The sequence below is a fragment of the Peromyscus leucopus genome, chromosome 2 (genome assembly GCF_004664715.2).
Source record: "Peromyscus leucopus breed LL Stock chromosome 2, UCI_PerLeu_2.1, whole genome shotgun sequence".
Classification (NCBI taxonomy): domain Eukaryota; kingdom Metazoa; phylum Chordata; class Mammalia; order Rodentia; family Cricetidae; genus Peromyscus; species Peromyscus leucopus.
In genome coordinates this window covers 97660532-97686166 of record NC_051064.1, presented here as the reverse complement: position 1 = coordinate 97686166, position 25635 = coordinate 97660532, and the positions used below count along the sequence as shown (strand labels likewise).

The 25635-nt window shown below is 42.2% G+C and overlaps 1 protein-coding gene across 4 annotated transcripts in view; it reads right to left on the bottom strand.

The window, feature by feature from the left end:
- Tek (TEK receptor tyrosine kinase) overlaps positions 1-22064 on the bottom strand; it is a 115405-nt gene extending 93341 nt beyond the window's left edge. The window contains exon 1 of one of the 4 annotated variants that reach the window (XM_037202714.1): positions 21497-22064. In XM_037202714.1, the coding sequence (XP_037058609.1) occupies positions 21497-21548 (52 nt within the window). In that variant the 5' untranslated portion in view covers positions 21549-22064. The remainder of the gene's footprint in view (positions 1-21496) is intronic. The other 3 variants (XM_028870312.2, XM_028870311.2, XM_028870313.2) reach the window with 3 other exon arrangements.
- Between the last annotated feature and the right edge of the window lie 3571 nt (positions 22065-25635).

Here is a 25635-nt window from a genome sequence, read left to right as displayed (position 1 = left end):
CCAGTTACCCAGTTATTTCATGACCCTAAAATAAGCCATGATCTGTCCAACCTCTAACTTTAAAAAAAAAAAAAAAAAAAAAAAAAAAAAAAAAAAAAGGCAACAGTATTGTGTATTTGATATTCTCATCCCACTTCTGGGATTTGCCTTCAACACTTTCCTCATCCCACACTCCTTCCTCCAGGTAAAGATAAAATGATGAGCAGTCTAGAGTTAGGAGGGATGTATGTTTCAGACATTACAGTGTAGTAACACAGCAGCACCAGGAACCAGAATTTACTCTGTGACTTCGCTTTCTATGGAGTCCTTCCTAGCTTATGGTCAATAATCCTGTGGTGAAGACTGATGTTTCTCTCTCCCAGCTAGGTTTTAGAACCCAGCATAGAACAACTGTGCTTGTGTTTAAAGACAATGTTTAGCAAAGGTTCCCATTCAAACATCCAGTCCTGTCTTTGCTTCTCTTTTGTTATCTGTGTGCAGGTAGACATTCCTAAGGAAACATTGATTAACACTACTGGCTGGGTTAGTCAAGATAATTTTCTGTGTTATCCAATCAATTCTTTGTGTGAATGAAACTTATTTTGTAATTAGAAAAGTATCACTAACCCACCATTTGGCCCTGGGAAGGTGGAGGAGACCCACAGGCCTACCCAGCGCCGTTACAATGAGCAAATACATGGTGAGAAGTGGGAGAGAAAGAAAAGCAGAGCAGTTCATGTGCTGTGGAGAGAAGCGGAACTGAAAAGGCAAAGGTGTGAGGAAAAGGCTGACGCGGGTGGCCTGCGGTGCCACCCGGTGCCATGGTGACGTCTGAGCCTGGGCTACTGCCAAGTACCATGTCTGGGATCCATGGTTCTACTGCAGCCAGAGTCTGTATTGATGTCTGTAACTCCTGTTACCATCAAAGCCCAAAGACTGTGTGGATGCCAGACTAGGCAACCACCTGGGGCCATGTTGGTGCCCAAAGACCATGTTGCTGTTGCTCTGCTGCTGCTCCTGCCACCAGGGGCCATGTGGATCTGAGTGGCCTACGCTACCACCAGGGGCCATGGTGACATCCAGGTCCAGGTTGCTGCTGAAGGCCATGACTGGGTCCCTAGTCCTACTGCAGCTGAGGTCTGTGTCACCATGGGGAGAAGTGGGAATGCAAACCACGTGTGTTGAAATTCGAAGGCTGTGCTGAGCTGGCCCCATCCCTCACTGGCCATTGCAGGGAAAGAGCTGGTCTTGCCCCTCGCCAGCCCCAGGAGAGCAGGTCCCATCCCTCACCACAGGCACAGGAGAACTAATCCCAATGACATGGGCACAGGAGAGTGGCGGTCTAAACTGAGCCCTGGACTGACCAACTCAACTACCGCTCAGGCCCACATCCAGTGTTTTGAGTCAGCCCACCCCAGCATCTACCCCATCTATGACCTGCTGGAGCAAGCGAAGGAACTGGTCCTGTGGAACCACAGCCATAGGATCACCATGACTCGGGCAACAGCAGGATATCCAAGAAGAGTCTCTGTGAAGATCCCGTGTTGATGGTGTCCCAGAAGCCAGAGGCCTTGAACCCAACCAACAACTCATTACAATGAACATTTATAAGTAAAGCTGTTTGGACAAAAGAGTCTACTGCATGACACACCACAGCCCCCAGTGCCACTAAGACAAATGAAGAGGTGATGGAGAGGCAGGAAAGACGGAGGAGTGAAGTGGTTTGTTTGTTTTGTTTAATTAATTTCTTTTTCTTTTGGGGGAGCTTGGAAATGCTGCAAGGGCAAAGGGTGGATGTGGGGGGGATGAGAAATGAATGTGACTGGGTGCATGATGTGAAGTTCCCAAAGACTCAATAAAGAAAATTATGTTTAAAAAATTAAAAAGAACAGCTACTGTAATGACCCTGACACAAATGCTATGCTTTAAAATGGGTATCTAGGGGCTGGAGGGAGGGCTCAGGAGCTAAGAGCACTTGCTGCTATTACAGAGGACCACATTCAGTTCCCAGCACTCACACGAGGTGGCTCACAACCACCTGTAACTCCACTTCTGCGGGATCAACTGCCCTCTTCTGACCTCCGTGGGTCCGGCACACTTGTGATGCACATAAAGACAAGTAGGTGTCCATACATACAAATAAGTAATTTAAATAAAATAAAAATAAGCCGGGCAGTGGTGGCGCACGCCTTTAATCCCAGCACTCGGGAGGCAGAGCCAGGTGGATCTCTGTGAGTTCAAGGCCAGCCTGGTCTCCAAAGCCAATTCCAGGAAAGGCGCAAAGCTACACAGAGAAACCCTGTCTTGAAAAACCAAAAAAATAAATAAATAAAAATAAAAATTACTATCTAGATTCCCACTGTCAAAGTTTTTATTTCCAAACTTGTAAAATGAACTAAATGTTACTAGAGAAACATTTCTTACTGTTGTGGGGGCCCACAGAGGCTCACTGGTAAGACTTTGCTCAAGGTCAGAGAATCTGAGCTTACTTTACCCAGCAGGGCTGCATAGCAGGATAATTTGGCCAGGGGCATGGTTACTAAGTGTTTTGAAGGGTCTACACTTGGCTCTATGTTGTGCTTTGATATTGAAAGGGGGAGATCTTTTGCCTCTCCCCTTGGCAGTGTATAAAAAGTCTATTAGAATAACCCTCAAGGCAACTGGGTATTGACCCAGGGCCCTCCTGAAGTTATCCTGTGTCTCTGTCTTTCTTGTTATCCCTGCCTATATTTCTATCTAATACTTTTTCATTTCTCTCTCCTCCCCCAAACAATCTTTTGACAAGTCAGAGCTGGACTCTGATGGACTCTGACACAGTGTCTTTTGCCTTATTTAATTGTCCATTAGAATAATTTAATAAAAATGTCCAGAGTAGAAATCTTGTCTCTGGACATACCATGTATCTATCATACTGACAAACTGATAAATATTACAACAGGCATCAACATTTTACATACTCAGAATAGACAGCAATCATGATAAGCACAGGTACTTTGGTCACTGTTTCTTAGCTTAGTTAGGTAACAGTAATTTTAAGATGAAAAACAATCACAGTATTTTTAAAGTCATAAAAATAACATATCTCACAACATTCTAAAAGTTACATAAAAGACATAACCCTTCTCAAGAAAAGCCTTTTTAAACATTAGCTCTGGCTTACCTAGACACGGTGAGAGGAAGTGGTTAGAGGGGAATATTTTAGTGCTTGCTAGCATATTAATATATAACCTTCATTTATGTAGACAGGAACAAACTGCAGAAGCCACGTGAGCCCCACCTTGGCTGAAATGAAATATGATTTCGTCTCCTGAATGTCTGTTTCAATTATCACAACATTTAGAAGATTCTTGCTCAATGATGCCAAGTTGCTTCTAAAGGGCTGTGGTCCATGAGAAGACACTGTTTGCCAGCCTGGTGTGCATTATTGAGCACTCTCACTGATTTCTAATCTTTTCTCTTATGACTGAAAAAAACCTCTTGTTTTGAATCAATTTTAGAGCAATCCTCTTTGCACCTTTATTTGATGGTTGTACTGCCCATTTTGTGCATTCCTTGTTCCTTTTTCCTATTTTTGTTTTATTCTATTGTTTTCAATGACTTTTTTAAACATAAATGATATTTTAATTTCTATCTCCCTTATTTGTTGCAAGTATTTTTCTCATTTTGTTTTTTATCTCTAATTTTTTTTTGCTTACTTTTGAATTAGTATTTACATGGCAAGGTAAATTTATTTTTACTTTTGAAGATTACAGTGTCTCCCCTGTCAGGTAAGACTTTTATTTTTTCTGATTTTCTCCATCTTTTTTAAGTTTAAAAGATCTTTCTCCATATGAAAACTCAATTATATATTTACTTCCATGTTTCTTGTGATGGCTTTGATTTATTGCTATTGTTTTGTGGGGTTATTTTTGTTTTTGGTTTTTTGAGAAAGGATCTCATTTAGAATCCTGGGCTGGCCTGGAACTCACTATGTAACCAAGCCTGGTCTTGAACTTGTGGCAATCCTCCTGCCTCAGCTTCTAGGCATGCACCCTACTCTCTGCTTTGTAAGAGATGTGTTTATTAAGTAACTCTTTGTCCAAACAAAACACCAGTTTTCTGGAATCACCATTTATTTCTTCATGATTTTGTGTCCTTCATACTATATTAAAATGTTATAGAAAGTCAGATCTGGTTTGCTCTTTCTAATGATCTGTGTGTCCAGACTTTTGACACTGCCTTCCACAGTCATGAGGCTCCTATAGAGGCTGGGGAGAGGGCTCACCTGAAAGAGCATTAGCTGTTATTCCAGAGGACCTGGGCTCAATTCTTAGTGCCCACATGTCAGCTCACAACTGTCTGTAACTCCAGGGAATCTGAAGTCTTCTTCTGGCCTCCAAAGGCAGTATATAAACATGGTGCACAGATACACATGCAGCCAAAACATCCATACACATAAAAATAATAATAATTTTAAAATTAAAGGTCATTGTAGCCCACATTAAGACCTAGCAGATCTATTCCCAAAACACTGTTCTTTCTCAGAATTATCTCAGATATTTATCCTGCTGAAGACCATATCTTTATTCTTTAGTATAAAAATACATAATTAGTTTGTTAAGTTTCAAAACTAGTATCTTTGGGGTTTTTGTTTTGTTTTGTTTTGGATTGATTTTGGGTTTTTGGTTTGTTTTTTGGTACTTTGATACAGAGTTTCTTTGGGTAGTCCTGGTTATCCTGGAACTCTCTATGCAGACCAGGCTGGCCTCTGAACTCACAGAGATCCTCCTGCCTCTGCCTCCCAAGAGCTAAGATTAAAGGCATGTGCTACCATGGCCTGACTCTTTGGGAGTTTTAACAATAATTATTAGGAAACAATTTTTAGAACAGCTAGAACACAAGTTATAAAACCCTTGCTGTGCCATAATTAAGGAAAAAGTGATTAAAATTACAGAGAAGTTTTGTAAAAGGCAATATTACAAAGACAGCTCTTTCCCCAAGGTCATCAGTTTAGTAGAAATCTAGTTATCTTTGCATATCTGGGGGGGGGGATCCCAGCTCCCACCTCTTGAAGGGTTCTTAGGTGGAGGAGAGAGGAATAAGGAGATATTATTTAGAAAGAGAGACCTAGCAGATGAGAAAAAAGACAGAAACACAGGATAGCTTTGGGAAGGCCTGGGTCAATATCCAACAGCCTCATCCTTTATTGATAAGGGCTTTTTATAATATGCTAAAGGGAGAGACAAAATACCTCCTCCTTGCAAGATCAAAGCACACTGTACAGCCAAGTGTACACCCTTCCAAACACCTGGTAAACACACCCATGTTCAAATCATCTCCTTACGAAGCTCTGCTGGGTAAAGCAAGCCCAGATTCTCTGAACCTGAGTAAGTTTTCACTAGGAAGCCTCTGTGGGCTCCCACACTATCTCATGTGTCTTGGGACTGGATGGGCTGCTTAGAAGCTACAGAAATTCTGAGCCAGGCTTCCAAGATGAGAGAATATTCTGTGAACAGCAACAGGCCGAGGCAGTAATGAGTGGCAGCTCACCTGGGACCTCACACTTCTTTAGCACTAATGCCAAAATACAGAGAAAATATTTCACTGGATGGATATTTAGATAAGCCACTCAGGACAGAGAATGGAGAATAGTGTGATGACAGGAAGTCATGATTCTATAGAATACAGGGTCCTGATAAGACTTCCAGAAGAAGTTGGGTAAAGTGGGGTGTCTACTTGGCTTCTGTTCTGCAGAGTAGTATGTGCAAGAGGGAGGGGTTCTGATTACTTACAAGTGCTATTTCTATGAATTTGCCTAGTAGCTAAGCTTAACTTGTGTTCTCAAAACCCATGCTGAAGTATTTTCCAGGCATTTGAATGCATGCAGAGACCACAGATTTGTTAAGTTCCCAGTTTGGAAGGAGCTGGCATCCTCCTGCTCAGCTCTTATAGTACAAACTATCTCTTTTAAATTTGCTTGGGGACTTTTTTTACATTTCTGTGGTTTTGCTTGCAATTTCACCTTTGAAAGAATCTCCAAGCACAGTGCTCAAGTGCTATCTACCTTCCTAACACAAGAAGGCTGTGATATGTTAGATACATTTTTCTAAACTTAAAAATAATACTTACTGTAAACAGTTGGAGTTATGTATTGATCTACTAATGAAAATGTTGTGGCCAGAGTTTTGCAGGATGCTAGTCCTGTGACCAGGGTATACAGAACATAGCTACTGTGAACAACCATCCACTGAGTGTCTAGGTACAACTCACACTACAATAGCAACCTTTTCTGTAGCAAGGTGTATGTTTTATTCATGATTATATCTGCAAAGAATCTGACCCACATGGTGGAAAGAAGAGGATATAAGTTATCTTCTAACCTTCACTCATACACACATACTAAGAAGGAAATAAATAAACAGCAGTCTTAGGGGAAAAATAGTTCAAGAATAGAAAGGGTGGGGGACCCATAAAATGTGCTGAGAAGGAATGATACTGAATAGAATAGTGTATGCAGCAATGGAATAGAATAATGCATATAGCAATTTCCTTCATCCACAGTGGAATAGTCCATGTTACTCAGTGGAAGTCTGAAATCACAGAATGTACCAAACTCCATGAATGCTTTTTTCCTGTACATGAACACACTCATTCCATGAACACACTCATTTCATGAACACACTGATTCCATGAACACACTCATTTAATGCCTTTATGAACTAAGCCCTTGTCACATAACATCTGCCATATGACATACAACAGTGAAGTTAACATGACCTCTTGTTTCTTTACAATTCCACAGACTCTCACTGTAAACCTTGGCAACCTCAGAATATATACACATATACATATTTTCTTTCCCTAATAAGTTGACATCTTATACTATTTTGCCTGTGGATTCTCTTTGGTGCATCCACATTGACACCATTACTATTTTATCACTTTTCAACCATTATTTTAGAATACTGGTTATTTGAATATAAGCACAGTGATACTGCAATGGTTCATCTGGCATCCTAGACAATGACTCAATGACTAAGGGGCAGATAGTGTATACAGCATGGATCCACTGGACAAAGGTCTTTGTGAGGAAGAGCAGCTGAACAGGAAGAGCTTTTGAATCACAATGGTGAGCAATTGAAAATTTGTGATTATTTCTGGAGTCTCCCATGCAATATTTTTGACTTGAGGTTAACAGATAACAAAAAAAAAAAAAATGTAAAAAACAAAACCACAGATAAAGGAAGAGCACCGGGTACAGATCTTAAAGACTGGGCCTCTGAGGAAAATCTAGCCTCATTGCACAGAGAGACAAGAAATAATGACAGCTAATAGTTCTGAATATTTGTTAGTAATCTGCATTTTGCTAGGCATTGGCCATGCTTCATATCACAATTTGTTAGGCTGGGTAACATCATTATCCTTTTTCCACACAAGGTGACATGATTTGTCCCAGGTCATATGCAAAGGAACAGGGCTCTGGCCCAGATTCGTTTGCCCAGTTATCTGTGTTCTTAATCACCTTCCATAATGTGGAAAAGTGGGCTAAGCGAGGATTATAAGCTTTGGAGTTTTGATCTATTAGAGACTTTGGGGATGCTTCAAAGAAGCCAGTACAAGGCACTGGCTCTCCCTAGAGAGAGTCATCCCTGGGAAAAACGGTGGTGATACAGTCAGAGGGGATCCTTCCCAGGCTGGCAACAACACTGCCTTTTGTTTGATTCCAGAAGCAGCTGGAGGGCTCACATATTACTCATGGCGGAATTAGTCTAGAGTCACTCCATGGCCAGGCCGTGTCAGGCCTGTTAGATTACTCCAGGCCTCTGGATGTGGCAGAGCATCTGCAGCTGGCCTCTGTTTCTGGCTCTTGTTCCACACCTCTTGGCAGGTGGTTTGTGACCACTGCAGCGCTGACACTGGGCGTGAGATAGATATGCAGGATGGAGGGGGCTGGGAAGCCAGGCAGAACAGAGCAAGGCCGAGCAGGGGGTGGGAGTTTGAGTCTGTGGCTCTGAGGTACTTCTAAGACAGAGAAAATGGAATTGCAAATGAATTATCTGAGGGCTCTGTAGAAGGCTTCTCCTTGGAGTCCTTCTGCTGCTGGATAAGAGCTGATCACCAGCCAGTTTGTGAAGTCAAACCTTTCTATGACACCCTGTGCATGCATAGTTATGTTAAGTGGATAAAATTAGTGACAATACTAACATTTCCTTAACATCTTCTAAGCTCAAGCTATGCTCTACATGATGTCTGTTAGAACTAACCCATATTCTTCCCCGCAGAGTCCCTTAAGGTAGGTCCTGTCACAGTGTAAGCTTTACCGATGACGTACTTTCTTGTACTCAAAGCTAACAGCAGGTGCTTCGGGTTGAACTTGAGGCCCCAGCTCTTCAATCCTCTTTACATTACCATGTGCTTGTTTTAACCTCTTCAGGGTCCAATATACTTCCTAGTCCTTGAGTTTAGGCTTGGCACATGTATTAGGAGTGGCAGTATCCTAAACTGGGTTCCTAAACTGGGCTTTTAAGGAAATCTCACTCATCTGTCTGTTTCCACTTACCCCTCAGGGGTTTCTAACACCATCGGAAAACAAATACCTGATATAACCTGCTGGCCCAGGGAGGAGAGTGTGTGAGCCGAGCCTTCTGAACAACCCGATCTCCACACTAGCAGCTAGAAGCCGAGCTGCCCCAGCCGCTGCCACTTACAGCAGAGCCACCGGGATGTAGCAGAGGCACAGGGCAACCCAGAACACAAGTGAGCAACCCATCCTACGTCAGTTTAGCCGCTGAGTTGGAGAAGTAGCCTCTTACACAGCAGGAGCCAATGCAAGCATCAAGCAGGGCTACAGTTTCGAGCCGGGGGACCGCACAGGACTTGTGTTAAACGCTTATGTACTTTTGCCTTCCACGCTCTCTCAAATGAAGACACTTAAGCTCTCAAGAGCTGAGGGGTTCCGGCATCTCTGAGCTCTCTGCCCTCCCTGTCGACATCTCCCAAATAAGCAGGCTGACCTGATACAGCCTTCCTTACAATGGACAACTTTATCGCACGTGATAGCTCGTTTTAAAAAAAAAAAAAAAAAGACGAGGCCAGCCTGGTCTCCAAAGCGAGTTCCAGGAAAGGCGCAAAGCTGCACAGAGAAACCCTGTTTTGAAAAAAAAAAAAAAAAAAGACTGGCCAGGTACAGCAGCACATACCTGTAGACTCAGCTACTCAGGAGGCTTAGGCAGGAAGAAGACAAGCTCAGAAGTTTGGGGCTAGCATGAACACATTAGGAGTCTCTCTCTCTCTCTCTCTCTCTCTCTCTCTCTCTCTCTCTCTCTCTCTCTCTCTCTCTCTCTCTCCCCTCCCCCTTTCTGTCTCTCTCTTTTGAAAAGGCAGTAACCAATAAACAAAAAATTTTCCAGGCTTCTAGATTTTCAGCAGTTAATAGTTGCCTGAGGGAAGGACTCACAAGGCCCTTCCTACCTTGAAGAAGTGTAGGCAGTTCATGGTTGCTGGGGGAGGGAGAGACATCTTCTCCAATCACGTAGCTACTGGTAAGTTGCCCACACTCCTATAAATAGACCCTTACCCAGGATCCTGTAAGCAACCAAATTAAACTCACACAGTAACAACCCTCTGCCAAAGTACATGAAAGTAAGAGGACTAATTAAAAAAAAAAAAAAAAAGTCACTGGGGCAAGAAAGAATGAGAGTAAACATGAGCCACATATACATGAATGAAAATACCAATTTGACTGTTGTACCAAATGACAAAGTTTTACACACACGCCAAAAAAAAACCCCATGCGTCCCTATTTTGATGCAGTCACAAACCTAAAAGAATTCCTTACTTTGGAGGAAGTGGACAGTATCTGTTATGCAGCAGACCCTCATTACCTCCTTCAAACTCCTGCACAGCCTCGCATCATCCTGAGTCGATAATGGTAGAGAGAAAGACCTCGATCCTTCTCCCTATCAGCTCACCCCCTAATCAAACTCAGAGAAGAGCACATGGAATTGAGGAGCTGCCAGGCAGGAGACATCTCTCAGAAAGCAATCTATGCTTACCTGGTCTATTTCCTTAGTCTGCCAACCAATCCCTGCCCAGTCACTAAAAACGTTTTATGACACTGGCACCTAATAGCTGAATTCTCTAGATCTTCTCCTCCCCTGCTAATGCCGGCACCATTTTTTACAAAAGCTCCCCCTTCTGGGCTCATCCTCTCCGGCAGAACCCTGTGTTTCCTCTTCTTCCCATATGGCCCCTTGATGCAGGGGTTCCTGGACCTACACAGATTTTATTTTCTTCCTTTTGAGACAGAACTGGAACACCTCCCTCCCTCTTATGACCTAATGATACATCCTAAAGAGCCCCATATAAGTGTCCCCATCCCATCCAATCTCAAGCCCAATTTCCTTCTTCTCAACCTATTTTCCAAGCTTTAACATTTTCTTCATTGTGCTAGCAGTGAAGTCACACTGAGGAACAGAAGTGTTTCTTAAACATTCTACCCCTCGTTTTTAATGCTTTCTCCTCCATTTTTAATATCCTCCTCCACTCTTTACATCTACTGATTTTCCATAAGGCTATTTGTCCTTCTCAAATGCCACCCTCTTGGTGAGACCTTGTCCCCTCCCAGGATTCTTCATTGCAGCAAACGTGTCTATCTGTTCCTATCAGAAAGAGTAAGGATTCTCTTCCAACAGACTTTAGTGCTGGTAGTCAGGTCCCCTTCGTAACTAACTTTGGATCAGTGCCTGGCAGATTCCAATAAATGCCAACTTGAATGAATGAATGCACTTACTACCCATCCCTCAGTTACCAGGCTTTGCCCACTGCCTTGCCGTCTGACTACCAAGCCTTTTCTAAGAGATGCTCTCTGTGTCCAAGGGGTAAACTAGATCTTGTCTGTAATTTTAGCAAGTGTCCACTTCCCAGGGTTCCTGCAAAAAGCAAGATAAAAGGTCACACCACCCTCTGAGACAAGCTGAAAGCATTGAGACTCTGGCTTTCTCATCTCTGGCATAGTATGAATTACATGACTAAATTACTTTTATGTTATTTATTTGGACACATGTGAATCATTCTAAAAACAAGTCAATATTAAAAAATGGCTTACCTATTTGGCTGAAAAATGTCTTTCCATCTGTGTTCATTCATACATCATTTCTATGATTCTTACTAATTCTAAATGCTATGTATACAACTTACTTTATTAGCTCTATTTTTAAATTAATTTTCGTAGCCTCGTGCTGAGCAATATGTATATAAGTACCTGATTGATATGACATAGTTCAATGAACACTCACCTATAAATAGATATATTGATACTCTAATTAAAACATTCTTCTATGTACCACATAAACTCAACTTTAACATGAGCTGTTCTTCTGTATAAAACATGCAGAGAAACACTCAGAATATTTAATCTAACGCAAACCTGCTTATTAAGCATGGCTCTGCCAGTACTTGTGTGAAGCATATGCCTAGTGCTAAGAATATTTAAATAACAAATAAATCTCAGTAGGCAAAAAATAAAGCTAATGCTCTAAATACAATAACAGAGGCAAACGCCCTATACCTGAAACTCCCTAGGCACCTGTCAGAGGTCACTTCTGAACTTTTAGCAGGTTCACGCACAAAAGAGCTCATCCAGAGCCCTTGCACATTGGCCCCACCGCCTCACCCACTCTAGTTTTCCCATGAAACTCTTAAATGATGATGGAGACCTCAATGGCTCCCTGCCCCCCCTTTCCATTCCCAGGTGAGCCATAGTGAGTGTTGTTTTAAGGCTCCCAGGACAGGTGACAGCACCAGTCTTGTACGGCTGACCTGACCATACATTCCTGTATGATTCTGGCCCTTCGCTCTCAGACCATGGGATTATACCCTGAGTGGCTGCCTCTGCCCCTAGGCACCCCTTTTTTTTTGCCTCAGTCTAAGGCAGCCCCTAACTTATGCCAGAAGGTCAAGACTGATTTCTAGGAATAACAGGTGAGCTCTATCACTTATTATAGATGTCTGACAGGTGACGAGGTTAGTCCAAGCAGAGGAAATAGCATATACATGTCTGGTTAGGTTTCTATTGCTATGATAAACACCATGACCAAAAGCAACTTGGGGAGGAAAGGGTTTATTTCATCTTACACTTACCGTCCATCACTGAGGGAAGTCGGAACAGGAACTCAAGGCTGGAAGTGAAGCAGAGGCCATGGAGAAACACTGCTTGCTGGCTTGTTCAGCCTTTTCTTACAGCACCCAAGACCACCTGCCCAGGGATAGGACCTCCCACAGTGGTCTGGGCCCTCTCACATCAATGGTTAGTCAAGAAAATGTCCCACAGACTTTCCTGCAGGCCAATTTGAAACAGGCATTTTCCCAATTGAGGTTCTTCTCAGATAGCTTTAACTTGTGTCAAGCTGACAAAAAAGATGCAAATGCACAAAGGTTTGAAGTGAATATTTAGGAACTGACAGGAACACGGCATGCATGGAGCACAGCTGAAACATGTGAGAGACTGAGTCACAACGGGCTGATGTGGGGTGGGCAGAGACCGGCATCGGAAGAGCTTCAAACACAACCTGCCACAACCACCTTCTCCCTCCTCGATTCTGAAGTTAGAGGCCCAAATATGAAAATAGAAGGAGGATGACATCAACCCCCAGAGAGGACTAAGTGTTTTCAGATGCAGAGGGTGGGGACCCAAGAACGGAGACTGAGAAAGGGGGGAATTGGGAGAAAGAAGTGGTGATATGTGTGCACAGCATTGAGCTCATGGCATTACGAGGTAGTAACAAGCTGAATCACAAGTGAAGCTGACTGTCAGGGTGTAGAGCTCAGTGGTTACACGCATAACCCGCATACATAAGGGCCTAGGTTCAAAACCCCATAAGCAGAAAAGATATGTGTGACAGATTCGGCTTGAGTCCACCAGTTGTCAACTAGATAGCCATGGGCTGAGGACAAATGAAATGAGAAGGGTACTTACAGGTGATAAGTCCTCCTAGGGTCTCTGCTAAGTCAAGACCCAGAGGACAGAAGTTGGAAACTGGCTGGGGAAAGGCAGGGCTCCATCTTGCTGGCTGGCTGAGTCACAAACAAGGAATTTCCCCACCTGACAAACCAGATCTTTAGCAGATGCCCAAGAACTCAGAGCTTTAAGCCCATCTCTCCTTTTTTTTCTGATACAAGGATGGTCTTAAGGCCATCAAAGAAGCCAGAGAGTCATCCCCACACATACATCAACAGATTAGCTCAGGAATGGAGGCCTGCTCTGAACTGAGCAACATCGGGCATCCTAAAAAGGTCCTGCTTTGTACGCAAAGCAGTTAAGAACATCTGATTATTTGGATGCTTATCACATACTGACACCACAGTAAGGACTATTAAGTAGTTTTCCTTTAAAAACTTTCTCCAAGCCTTGTTTTCTAGAACGCAGCCTGAAGTGACTAGTCAGAAAGCAGCCTGGAGGCTTATTTTAAAGATCGCTTTGCCTAGCTCTTGTTGGCCATCATTTCTGCAGAGGCATGTGGTCATTCAGGATGCTTCACTTTCAGAAGACAGAAACCAGATCAAAGCAGTTCACACAAATAATGAAACCCACATTATCACAAGAGATGGGTATGGGTCTCTGGTCCCACAGCACGCGACCCAGACGTTAAATACCATCAGTGCCTGTCATGGCTCTGTTCTGCTCTCAGGCTAGCTGTCATCCTAAATACCAGCTTCCCTAAGTGGCCAGGGCCTCTGACCTTGGTGAAGAAAGAGAATGAACTTCTGACATTAAAAGTCCTTATAAGGTCCCAGGCACAGTATAAACTCCTGTTGGATTTTGCATCCTCCGAGAGAACCAATTGCTGTCCTTAGATGGAAAGGACGTTCTGTGTCCAGGGTATGATAGCCCCCATCACAGTCATAGTGGGAAGGGATGACATCTTTTGAATGCAGATGTTAGGAAGTTCCAAATATTTGATACCTGCCACACCTTTTTAGATTTGGGCAAATAATTTAACCTTGTAAGCCTTGGTTACCACTGTACTAAGACATGAACAACAATACCTACTAGACAAGATGTTAAAAGTTGCATTAAAGTACTTGGCACAGAGGTGTTTCATCCATAGTAATCACTTTTGTTATTACTGGTATAAATATTGTTCTGTTTTGGTTGGACTGGGTTGTTTTGTTTTGGGTTGCTTTTGACATAGGGATCTGAAGTTACAGCCCATCCCAGGTTCCCAGATGTCTAAAGCACTCCTGTCCCTAGGGTGGAGTCCTCTTTGGCTCTGCAGCCAGACGCCTTGTACAGGCCAGGCCTGTGTGCCAAGGTTACGCTGGTTCACCATCTGACTGCCACAGAGCAGTGAGTAGCTCCTGGGCCCCAGCAATGTCAATACTACCTTCCTGACTCCGCCTATTGTATCTAGAGGAAAGTGGCTGCTCATTGTCTTCCAGAGCTCCCCCCAGGAAGCATGATATCACCCTCTAACAAAAGCGGGAAAGCTGACAGATCTGCTGAGATGGGTGTGACCACCACACACACCTCCCTGGTCAAGCCCTGAACTAGAGGCTGTAACAAGCAGGGAGCAAACAGTAGCCACCCACAACATCCCTCAGCCCTACAGACTCCTGTGACTGATCCTTAAATGTCTCCATGTCTGTCACTTACACACCACGTCAGTCATGTAATCATGGGTATTCATTCCCCCACCCCACACACACACCTCATCAGCAAATGTGCCAAAGAGTAAAGACTCTGCACAACTGGCAGACCCTGATCTTCATTCCTGCTCCCCCAGCCTCGGGGAAGGAACATGGTCAAGACTCATGAGGCGGGGGCGGGGGTGGGAGAGCTAGGTGCTTGCTCACAAGCCTGATGACCTGAGTTCAATCTCTAAGACCCACATTGTGGAAGGTGAGAACCAAACTCTGACCTCCATATGTGTGCCATGATGCGTGCACACACACACACACACACACACACACACACACACACACACACAAGTAAAATAGATCTTGGAGGTAGCTATGGAAGGAAGCAAGCATGGCTCTATCGAAAAATCATTCTGTATTTGTGATATAAGCTAAGGAAGAGCCTGGTCAGATTGGGGGAATTGGGTTATCGATTTAAAATATCAGAAATATGGGATGCGGGGAGTGACGCCAGCTGGTCTCCCGACCCCCTCCCAGATCTGGGTCGGCCAATGCAGCTGCCTGGCTTTCTGTAAAGTAACTCATCTGTAAGCTAATGCTTCAGGCCTGGAGGCTGCCACCCTAGTACCTGTATCTTACTGTTCTCGCCCTTAAAACTCTTTCTGTGGCTAGCAACACCAATTGTCTAGAAGTTTCAGGAAAGAAATCTGATTGGTTTTTGCTGTTTCTACCATCCCCTGACTGCTAACTCTTCATAAAACACTTGGTTATCAAGATTTCTGTGTGCCATTGCCTAATTCCCTTCTTTTGAGTTTCAGCTCTCCAAAAAACAAATTTTGCTCAACATTTCCCTTTAAATGCAACCACAACATGTGCATGTACAAAAATCATTTGCTCTACCCTAGCACGTTTCCCGGCACACTGCATGGTGCCACCTCTACGCAAACCAGAATGCTGCTCCCCTCTCCCCTATGCAAACAGTCACTAACCAGGCATTTTCTTCTCGTAAGCCTCTTTCAAACTTCCTGTTCATCTCTGCAGCCTTCTTGTCTACAAGGTTGAGAAGCCATATTGGACCCCACCTACGGTCTCCACCATTTGAATCCAACCTCCACAAAATTACTACAGTGAATTCTCCAGAGCTTAAATCAGATATATTACAATGGGACTAACACCCTGCTAAATTTCAACCTATAGAGAACACAGTCCTAGCATTTTAAAACGGTCCCCAAGGCCCTCCCTAGTCTGACTCGAACCTTAATACTTAATGTTCCAGCTCTCCTCCACTTCCTGCAGCTTGACCTGCAGTTTCATACTGCCAACCCTCTTGTGGGTTGCTCCTCTAACGGGAAGTCTTTGTTTTTCTTTTCATCTTTCTTCTCGGTTTTAAAATAGTTTAAACTAGACATGGCAGCTTAATTCCACATCTCAGCACCTTGGACGCAGAGACAGGAAATCTCAAATGCACAGCTAGCCTAGCTACATGGAGTTGCAAGCCAGCCCAAGCTTTACAATGAGACTGATCTCCAAAAACCTTTAGCTAGGCATAACTCCTAAATATTTTTGGTAATGTTTGTAACCATTTAGGAGTTCTTAAAAAGAAAAAAAAAACTCAACCTGCAAATTTCCAAGTGTCATTCTCTTATTTTTTTTTTAATAAGCAGTCAGTGAAGTCATAGTGGATAGATTTTAATTAAATGTTTACTGTACTTTTTATTATAATTTTAACTATTTATAATGCTGTGGATCAACCCCAGAACTATGTAAACTCTAAGAAAGTACTTTGATGCTGAGCTACATACCTAGCCCTTCAGTTTTGAAACAGGGTCTCTCTGTGAAGCTCAGGCTAGACTTAAAGGCCTTATGCAATCCAGTCTGGTTTTGAACTCATAATCCTCCTGTCTCCATAATCTAAATGCTGGTATGAAAGATGCATGCATCCACATGCTGCTAAATATTTATGTTTAAGAGTTGCGGATTTAGCTCCCTAACATACATGAGACCTTGAATTTGATCCCCAGCAAAGCAAAAACCAAACAAATATTTATGTAGAATTTAGATGTTGTAGTCTCATTTTGTATCACTGAATTTAACAAATATTTCTGTTACTTTTTAAATGTTTTATTTTGTATAAATTACAATTATATCATTTTATCACAAAAATCATACAATTCATCATCTATTTTCCCACAAATTATGAGCTTCATAAGGTAAAGAGGAGGAATGGGCGACCTTGTTTATATTCCTAGTTTCTAGTACTGTTCATGGCTCAAAGTAAGTCTTCAATAAATCACCACTTATTGAAACCAAAGACATACAAATAATGGATATCAAAAGGCATGCAAAAATTTGTTAAATGTCTGTTGAATAAAACCTGTGTATATGTTATAGGAAGTATTCAACAATTACAAAATAGCTCATACTAAGTAAAAAAAAAATCTAGCTAAACATCATTTTGAGTTTATCCTTTATTTTTAATGCCCAAAGAATTTTTTTACTTAAAAATTAACCTTTGACGATAACAATAACTCTTACTTTCATTGTATATGAACTTGATGTACTGTAAATATTATTTCAGTGTGGCTTCAACCCTGCCTACAACATGCCTCTTTTCTTTCAGGTCTACTATAGAGTACCAAGTGTTCCTTACCACAACTGTTAAACTCTGTTTAGTTAAAAGAAAACACTAAAAGCCAAGTGCATGCATTAATAATATAGAAAATGAATAGCACCAGTTGTAAAAGACTTTAAGAACGAAGTTGAGTTCAATCTACTTGCCCCAAACTCAAAGAGACTTCGATGGTCTGTACAGAATTAGGAGAAAACTATGAAAAGGAAGAGCTAACGTAGGGAAAGTGGCACTGTTTGCAGGGGATGGGGTTTAAAATTCCCATGGGAAAATAAAATAAAAATTCCATGGGGCTGGAGAGGTGGCTCAGAAGTTAAGACTTCTAGTCCTAAGGACCCACGTTCGATTCCCAGCATCGACATAGTGGCTCAGAACCATCCATAAGTTCCAGGGATCCAGTGCCCTCTTCTGTCTCCACTAGCACCAGGCACACACATAGTACACAGACATACATGCAGCCAAACCACTCATACAAATAAAAAAATAATAATTTTAAATTGCTGTTTCCAAATGGTAAGAGTCTACAAACAAGGGTTGAGACAAAAAGATGGGTAGTTTGCGTGGTTGTTTTTGTTGTTGTTGTTTTAATAATTTAACTTTATTTTATATGTGGGCATGAGGCCCCCTGGAGTCACAAACAGTTGTGATCTGCCATGTGGGTGCTGGGTATCAAACCTGGGTCCTCTGGAAGAGCAGCTAGTGTTCTTAACTACTGAGCTACCTCTACAACCCCAGGATGTGTAGATTTTGAAAGTGGTCTTGATATATACCATGAGCAGAGATGAATGGATGAAACCTTGAGGGGTTTAACCATGTTAAGGTCTTATGGAAAAAGACTGTAAGTGATAAGAACTTTGCCTGGATGCTAGAAGAGGTGACATCAATGTTGCTTTGTGCAGTGATGCTGGTGGAAGACTTCTCCTTGGATTATATTGACTTCATTGAGGGAGTCCTGTGATTATCCATTTTGAGCTTTGATTTTATAAACTCAAATTTGTGGTCCTTCGTCCATGTTTTAAACTGTTACATCTCACCTGCCAGTTTGTTGTCAAGTTTCTCTGGGTCTTTGGTGTTTGATGGGTAAACTCTAAGCAGCATATTGAAGTGATATCATTTCTCATTTGCACCTAATTAATGCATTATATTTCACATAAGCAGAGCTCCTAATAATTTTGTGTCTAATCAAAACCTACTTAATGATTCACAAGAATTTTAAACTAACCACTTCTCTCCTACAGTAAACATTCATAATCTATTTTTAACTCAAATAACAAATTTGACATTTAACTATTTTTGCAATGGTATCTTTTGCTTTGGGCCAACCCTTCTAGATTAAAGAAAATTCTTGAATTCTCATTCTGTGTACTAACTAGAAAACCAACCACTAAGAATCAGAAGTGACATGATAACACCTTTCTTTTGAAGGGTGGAACTGCAAGTAACAAATTGATATTTTCAGAAGAATTCAGAGCCATCCTATCTAAAGCCCCTACAGCAGTGGTTCTCAACCTGTGGGTCACAAACCATTGGCAAACCTATATCTTCAACGATATTTATGATTCCTAACAGTAGCAAAATTACAGTTATGAAGTAGCAACAGAAATAACTTTACGCTTGGGGGCCATACAACATGAGGAACTCTATTAAAAGGTCACAGCATCAGGAAGGTTGAGCACCGTTGGCCTAGAGGACACAGCTTGGTCTTTTGAGAGGGACTTGGACTCCTGCCCTCCTGGAGAGATGTCTTAGAAGGATTAGACTCTTCCTGGAAGCTCTCTCAGGGCAGGGCTGAGAGGGAAGTGCTAACAACAGCAATGGTTGGGAAGGAACAGCTCTGAAGAAGGCCAGCTTTCCCCTCGGAAAACAATTCCAAGAGGTGTCCTGATCCCAGCCCCGAAGGAGGTGGCTCCACCTGGGACCACTTTCCTGGCCTAGCTATTGCATTTCCTCCGCCGCCGCCCCAGACAACATCTCTGCTCACTCTGAATCTAGTTGTTTGAAATGTCAGACAAAACTGGCAAAGATAGCTTAAGACGTGCGACCTGAAGACTTCAGACTCCCCACCAGTGTGGATCGTATAGGACATCCATGATGAAACAGAAAGGGGACTGTTTTAAGTGTAGATAGCTCTTTAGAGCAGCAGCCAGGTTTGATGAGATAGGGAATTAAGGAGTAGGTAATCTTACTGAGTTATGAGAACTTATTTGTAAGCTGAAATTGGCAATGATTCTCAAGTGGAAGGATCAAGCACCAGAATCTTGAGTTGCTGTGGAAGCTACAGATCTCTTCCAGCTTATGTGTTAGCAGGCTGCTCTGCCACTCGGAACAACCTTGATTCAAACAAATATAGACTCTTTATTTTTCAATTATTTTCGTTCACCAAAAAATGAATATGAGGCCATCAAGTAGAATATAAATAGATAAGCCCTACCTCCCTTGCCGCATTAATAAGGTCTACTATTAGAGACTGACTTGAATAACAGACTCCTGTGACTGTTGCTGTGGTCACCCAGCCTCAAGCATTCATGTTCTCAGAGGCTTAAACCCAGAACAAAAGTTAGGAATCAATAGAGACCTTTCCCCAGAAAGCATTCTGTGTTCTACTTTCCAAATAGAACATGACCTCCTCCTTCTTGTCATCTTCTCCCCAGAAATCAAGGAACTAAGGTCAAACAGCAATGACACAACTATTTTGGCCGCGGGACTTTTTTGTTTGATTTTATGACAGTTTTTCTAAACTTATGTTGCAAAATACCATAGCAAAGTCACTTAAGGGGAAAGAATAAATTAAAACAGCTGTGTGTGTGTACACACATGTGTGTGTGTGCATGCACGTGTGTGTATATGAGCATGCTATTATTTTATTTAACTTAAAACTACATCAGAGCAAACATCCATACCTGGGCTTTGTATAACCTCTGGTGTAAAATCAGTCCCAGGTCATGTGTCACTGATAAATGTGACACTTGGAAAGCTAGACAAGAGTAGGGGATCTTGATAATTATTTAGAAGTACATAATAATGAAAAAATCAACATGTCTCTACATTAATGTAAATAGTAATATAAATGTATAGTAATTTATATTAGTCATAACTACTGCATAAGTAGATGACACCATCTTTAATACTCTTTCCTATCAGCAATTTGTATTATTCTTAAAATATTATCATTAAATTTCTGATACATTGGCTATTGAAGTCAAATTGAGGAGCTGTATGGCAAATTATACACAATTATGTTACTTTACTGGGTTAATTTTTTAAATACTTAACAAAATATTATAATTAAAATTATTATAACATATAGAAAAATACAAAAATAACATCACAAGTATTGGTATCCAATTCTATTTCACCAGTAAGTTTGGCAAAATTTCCCAAACTCATTTCCTAGGTCAATTCCATTTTCATTATAATAACTAGACTATTTTCAAACCAATAGGGAGAAACCTGTGGCAATGATAATGGATCTGTGAGCCACAGTTTGGGTCCTATATTTCTCCCAGCATGTCTTACATATGCTAGGTGAGTTACAAGGCAGGCACCCCACTGTGTAGAGTCTGTGATACCCACGCAAAACCCAAGCTCATTCTCACCAGTCCTTCCCTGAGGCCTCTACAGGATTTGGTAAAATCCTAAATCCTGTGACCTTGGCAACTGCTTAAGTTTTAGTTAGATTGGGCTATTCGTTATGATTTATTATATGTGAAACATCAAAAAAACAAAAGTCAATGGCATAGCCCTAATTTCCCTGACTCCTACCTAAAAGAAAGAAAAGCTTCAAATTGGAATGCTGGAATTAAAAAGAATGGAGATATGAGATTTTAACAGAAAAGCGTTTTTTGTTTTTACTTAACATTGACAATCTGTACACTGGTAGGTAGGAATTTTGTTTCTACAAAAAAAAAAAGTCATAGAAGACTTTCTTTGATGTAATTACAACCCGATTTTGTTATTATCAACAAGGAAACACACCAGAATGAGAGGCAAGAAAGAATACGCCTAAATAAGCAGATCCCTTCAAATAAGGTGACTTACTTGTCCTGGGAGAGACCATGGCAACCCAGGAGGCAACATTCACAAGAGATGGCTTAGAAAGCCCAGCACATGCGGTAGGGGAATCTGAACTTCAACCTTTACATGTACAAACTGGAGAGTCACAGAAAAGCAAAGTGAGCATCTCCAAAATGAAGGTTTGGTGAGAGAGAAAGCTATGTGTTAAAATATGACATAAAAATAAAATAGATAAATAAGCATCAAGCCAAAACTTACCAGAAAGGAGCAAGCTGACTCCACAGAGAACTAAGCCGGCTAAAGAGTCCATACTTCCCTAGATCTCCCCATCCAGCGTCCACAGATGAGCATGAGGTCCCTGGGAGCCTTTCAAAAACCCACAAGTTTGCGACTTCCCACTCGCATGGTCTACTCGCTCTTGTTTACAAGTTGGAGGCAAGAAGAACTCGCACAGAAGCAGGCGGTAACAGTCTCATTTCTGTCGGAGCGCAGGGAGTTTTAAGTTCCTTTTTCCTGTTTCCTTTGTAGATTAGGATGGGAAAGGCTGTATCTTAAAGGCACTTGGTATCAGCAGGGCTGGGGGCACTGCGAGCCCTATCCATCTCGCCCTTCAACCAAGCACTTATCTTTCCTGCTTCGGCTCCTGCCTTGACTGGATTGTGGGGCAGAGGGATCTTTGTTACAAGTGAGGTCCTGGTCAGCGTTTTTCAGGAACAATAGGGGTATCCTCTCATAGGCCAGGAATTGAATAACAAGCCCTCCACCTATGTATGGTATGCGATGAGGACCAGCCCTTCTCAGACTAATCAGTTCTCTGGGGTGCACTGGGATCCCTGACAGAAGGGGCTTTGGGAGCAGCATTTGCTCTGTGTTTAACTCACAGGGTTTGAATTGGGCAAAGAAGTTTCCTGTCATGAGAAATCATAACCTGGAAAGCAATCAATTTGAGTGAGCACGGCTGAGGTCAGCTCACAGCGTAGCCACGAGAGACTAGATTCCACAACCATTAGCCTATTTTCTTACACCCAGATGGCCTGTTTGTTGGCCCTGAGCCCAAATATACGCATGCTACTGGCTACAGCTTTAATTTTTATTAGCGTTTCATTTGAGGGTGATCTAATTTATTGGGGAACTTGGCATGGGAAGATTTAGTAACATGAATAATTTCATAGTTATTGGCAAACAGTATTTCAGAACAGATTGTATACAAAAATATGGGGGGAGTGCTTTTTGAGAGAGGCACTTATTCTACAGCTTTGGCATGCCTGGACCTCACTCTGTAGCTCAAACTAGCCTTGAGCGCATAATGATACTTCTTCCTCAGCCTCCTGAGTGTTGAGATTGCAACCGTAAACCCCACTCCTGGACTATTCCAGATTTTTTAAAAATACCAGGCAGGTAAAATAGCTCAGCAGGTAAAACCAAGCCTGAGTTCAGGTTGAAAGCCCATGTGATGGAAAGACAGTCACCTGAAAATGTGTACCTCATATGTGACCTTAATGCATATGCACATACGTAGAAAATATAAACAAAAAATTAAGTTAGCTCTACAAAGAGCAAACAAAAGTGATTGTGTCTCTAGGAGCGGAGTTCGTCGATCAAAAGAAAAAGAATTGCTGTAGTAATGGATTCTCCAGCAAGCCTGGGCTGCCTCCCTAAGCTGATCCAAGTGAGTATTTGTCTCAGTGTGGTTTCTCCCTGCAGGATAAAGCAAGCACTCCACTTTACCTGACTTTGCCTGAAGAAAGACTCACCCCTCCCTTTCCCACAAGCAGCAGGAAGAGACACAGTGCTACTGGTCTTGACTGATTTCTGCTCTAGGTGTTATCATTGCAGGAATGATCTTGAGTACCCACAATGCTTTGAACCTGACGGGGTAGATAGCTCGGCTCTGTTCTCCTGCACACAGGAAGGCAAACACTGACTCAGCCTTAATAGTTTGAGAGCAGTTACTGAGAACCAGGAATGCTTCCAACCTAAGGGGTGGATAGCCTAGTTCAGTCCTCCGGCACATCTGAGGGGAGACACTGGCTCCTATTGCTGCTGTGAGGACCAGCCTTCAGCAGCTCATGGATTGAGGGGGATCCACGGAGTCTGCGAACTAACCACTCAACTTGACTTTTCTATCTGAGGGAGTAAAACTTAATTCTATGGGTATGGCGAGAGGGGCAAAATTTAACTCTTTGGGGGTCGGGGGGAAAAGGGAAAAAACATGCACACAAACTCAGGGTCTTTCTATCATCATCTCTCGTCTCTATTTTTTTCTTACCTCTATCCAGATGTATCCCTTCCATATCTCTCTTGATGTCTTTCTTCTAACTTTCCTTCTCCATCTTTCCTGGTGTTTTCTGTTGGGAACCTCTGCTCTGGCCCCACTCCCCCCATTCCAGACCCCGCCCCTCAGAAAGCCCGCCAAGGGTCGTCTCCTCCCCTGGAGAAGCTCAAGACATGCCTACAGGGTATTTAAGACACCATCACTACACCTGCCATGTGATTTCTTCCCCCAAGAATCACCCGGGGGTGCTTTGCTCATTAAACCTGAACTTTTAATTTCGTCTTGATTCTGCAGCATTCTATCGAGAAAAGCCCACCAATATCGGGGCATGGAAACCCTTTCATTTTCCTTCTTTTGTGTCTTTATTTTTTTCCCTTACAGCTTATATACCCCAGCAAAATATTTCAAGCCATATAAAAAGGGAAGTTTTTTTTTTTTTTTTTAAATGGGTTGGCTTGCTGAGATTGCCCATGAGAGAGAGAGGCCACTTCCATCACTGGACAAGCCTTTTCCCAATTCATAATGAGGAGTGCTTGGACATGCTCAGAAACCATCTTTAGAAAGTGGGTGTGGTCATCATTAGTGCATCTGCATTCTCTGAGGAGCCTTGTCGAGGAAATGGGAGTCAGCTGTACCCTCAACTGCTCCATGCACTGGAATGGTTCTCCTCACCTTGCCATTTATCTTCTAGCTCTCAGCCTCTAAACCAGTGGTTCTCAACTTCCCTAAGGCACTGCCCGGTGTCTGTCTTTTTTAATGTCTTCTTCTGCCCCCTAATTGACTGCATCCTCCATGAAACTGGGAACATACCTAACTTTTTTGCCACTAAAGTTCCAAGACTGAGCACCGTGCAGGGCATATAGTGGTCTTTTGTAAATTAGGTTTTATTATGACATATTCAGACAGAATTAGTTTTGTTAATTCTCCTTCTCCCCACCTTTTTCCTATTCCCATGGCCCCACCTTTTACCCTTCTGTCTCCCTTCATAGTAGGTCTTATATAAATATTTAGTGAACTGATAAAAATTAAGATACTACCATTGTTCCTCATATGCTCACGTCAAGTAAAGGGCTTTGAAGTCAGGCAAACCCAGACTTTATTTGTCATATCTGTAATATACTCTGTGTGTAATGTCCAGTTGCATTCAGGTGTCTAAATCTTCAGACTCCACATCTTTGAAATGGGAAAAAAATAGTAATTTGTATTAAATACATATTGAATAAAAGCACTTTATGGCTTCCTGCTATACGCACAACCACTACTAGATTGTTTTATGATATTTACCAAGCAAAAATCAAAAATGTGCTCTAAAATTTATGTTGTAGGAGCATTGTTGATAATCAAAACCAGGAAGCAGTCAGAGTATCAACCAAATATATACCTATCCTAGTACAGGATAAAGTGCCCAACTGTTAGAAGGGGGAGTTGATGGATAGGCAGTGGTGAATGTGTCAGGGTATGTTGTTTAGGGAAAGAACTGGTGAGAACAGGGTGAAGTGTTTATACATTCACATGTACATAACAAACACACCAAAACCTTAAAGTGACTGTTTCTGTGACGTAACAAAACAAAACTGGCCATTGTTACTCTACTCTTCATGCTCTTCAACAATCCTAGTACCTCCTAAAGCAATAGTTCTCAACCTGCAGGTCAAGACTCCTTTGGAGGTACTGGGATTATTGAAGAGCATGAAGAGTTGCATATCACATATTTCCATTATGATTCATAACAGTAGCAAAATTTCAGTTATGAAGTAGCAACAAAATAATTGTAAGGTTGGGGGTCACCACATGAGGAACTATATTAAAGGCCCACAGCATGAGGAAGGTTGAGAACCACTGCTCTAAAGTAGTGAGCATATACACGAAAGAAACTAAGGGGAGCCCTTGCAACCATTGAGCCTTGGTGTAGATGTATTTAATACACTTGGTGGCAAAGTGGACTGAATCCAAGTGACCCTCGCCTGCAGGACTTGAGTGGTCAGATTAGGTGTCTGTGACTTGTAGTGTAGCCTGGCCATTCTGCTTTCTGCTGGTCAGTGGCACTGGGCCTTGGCGTCATCACATCTGGCTTCTTACAAACTTCCACGAAGCTTTCTGTGAACCTGCTGTTCTTCACGGT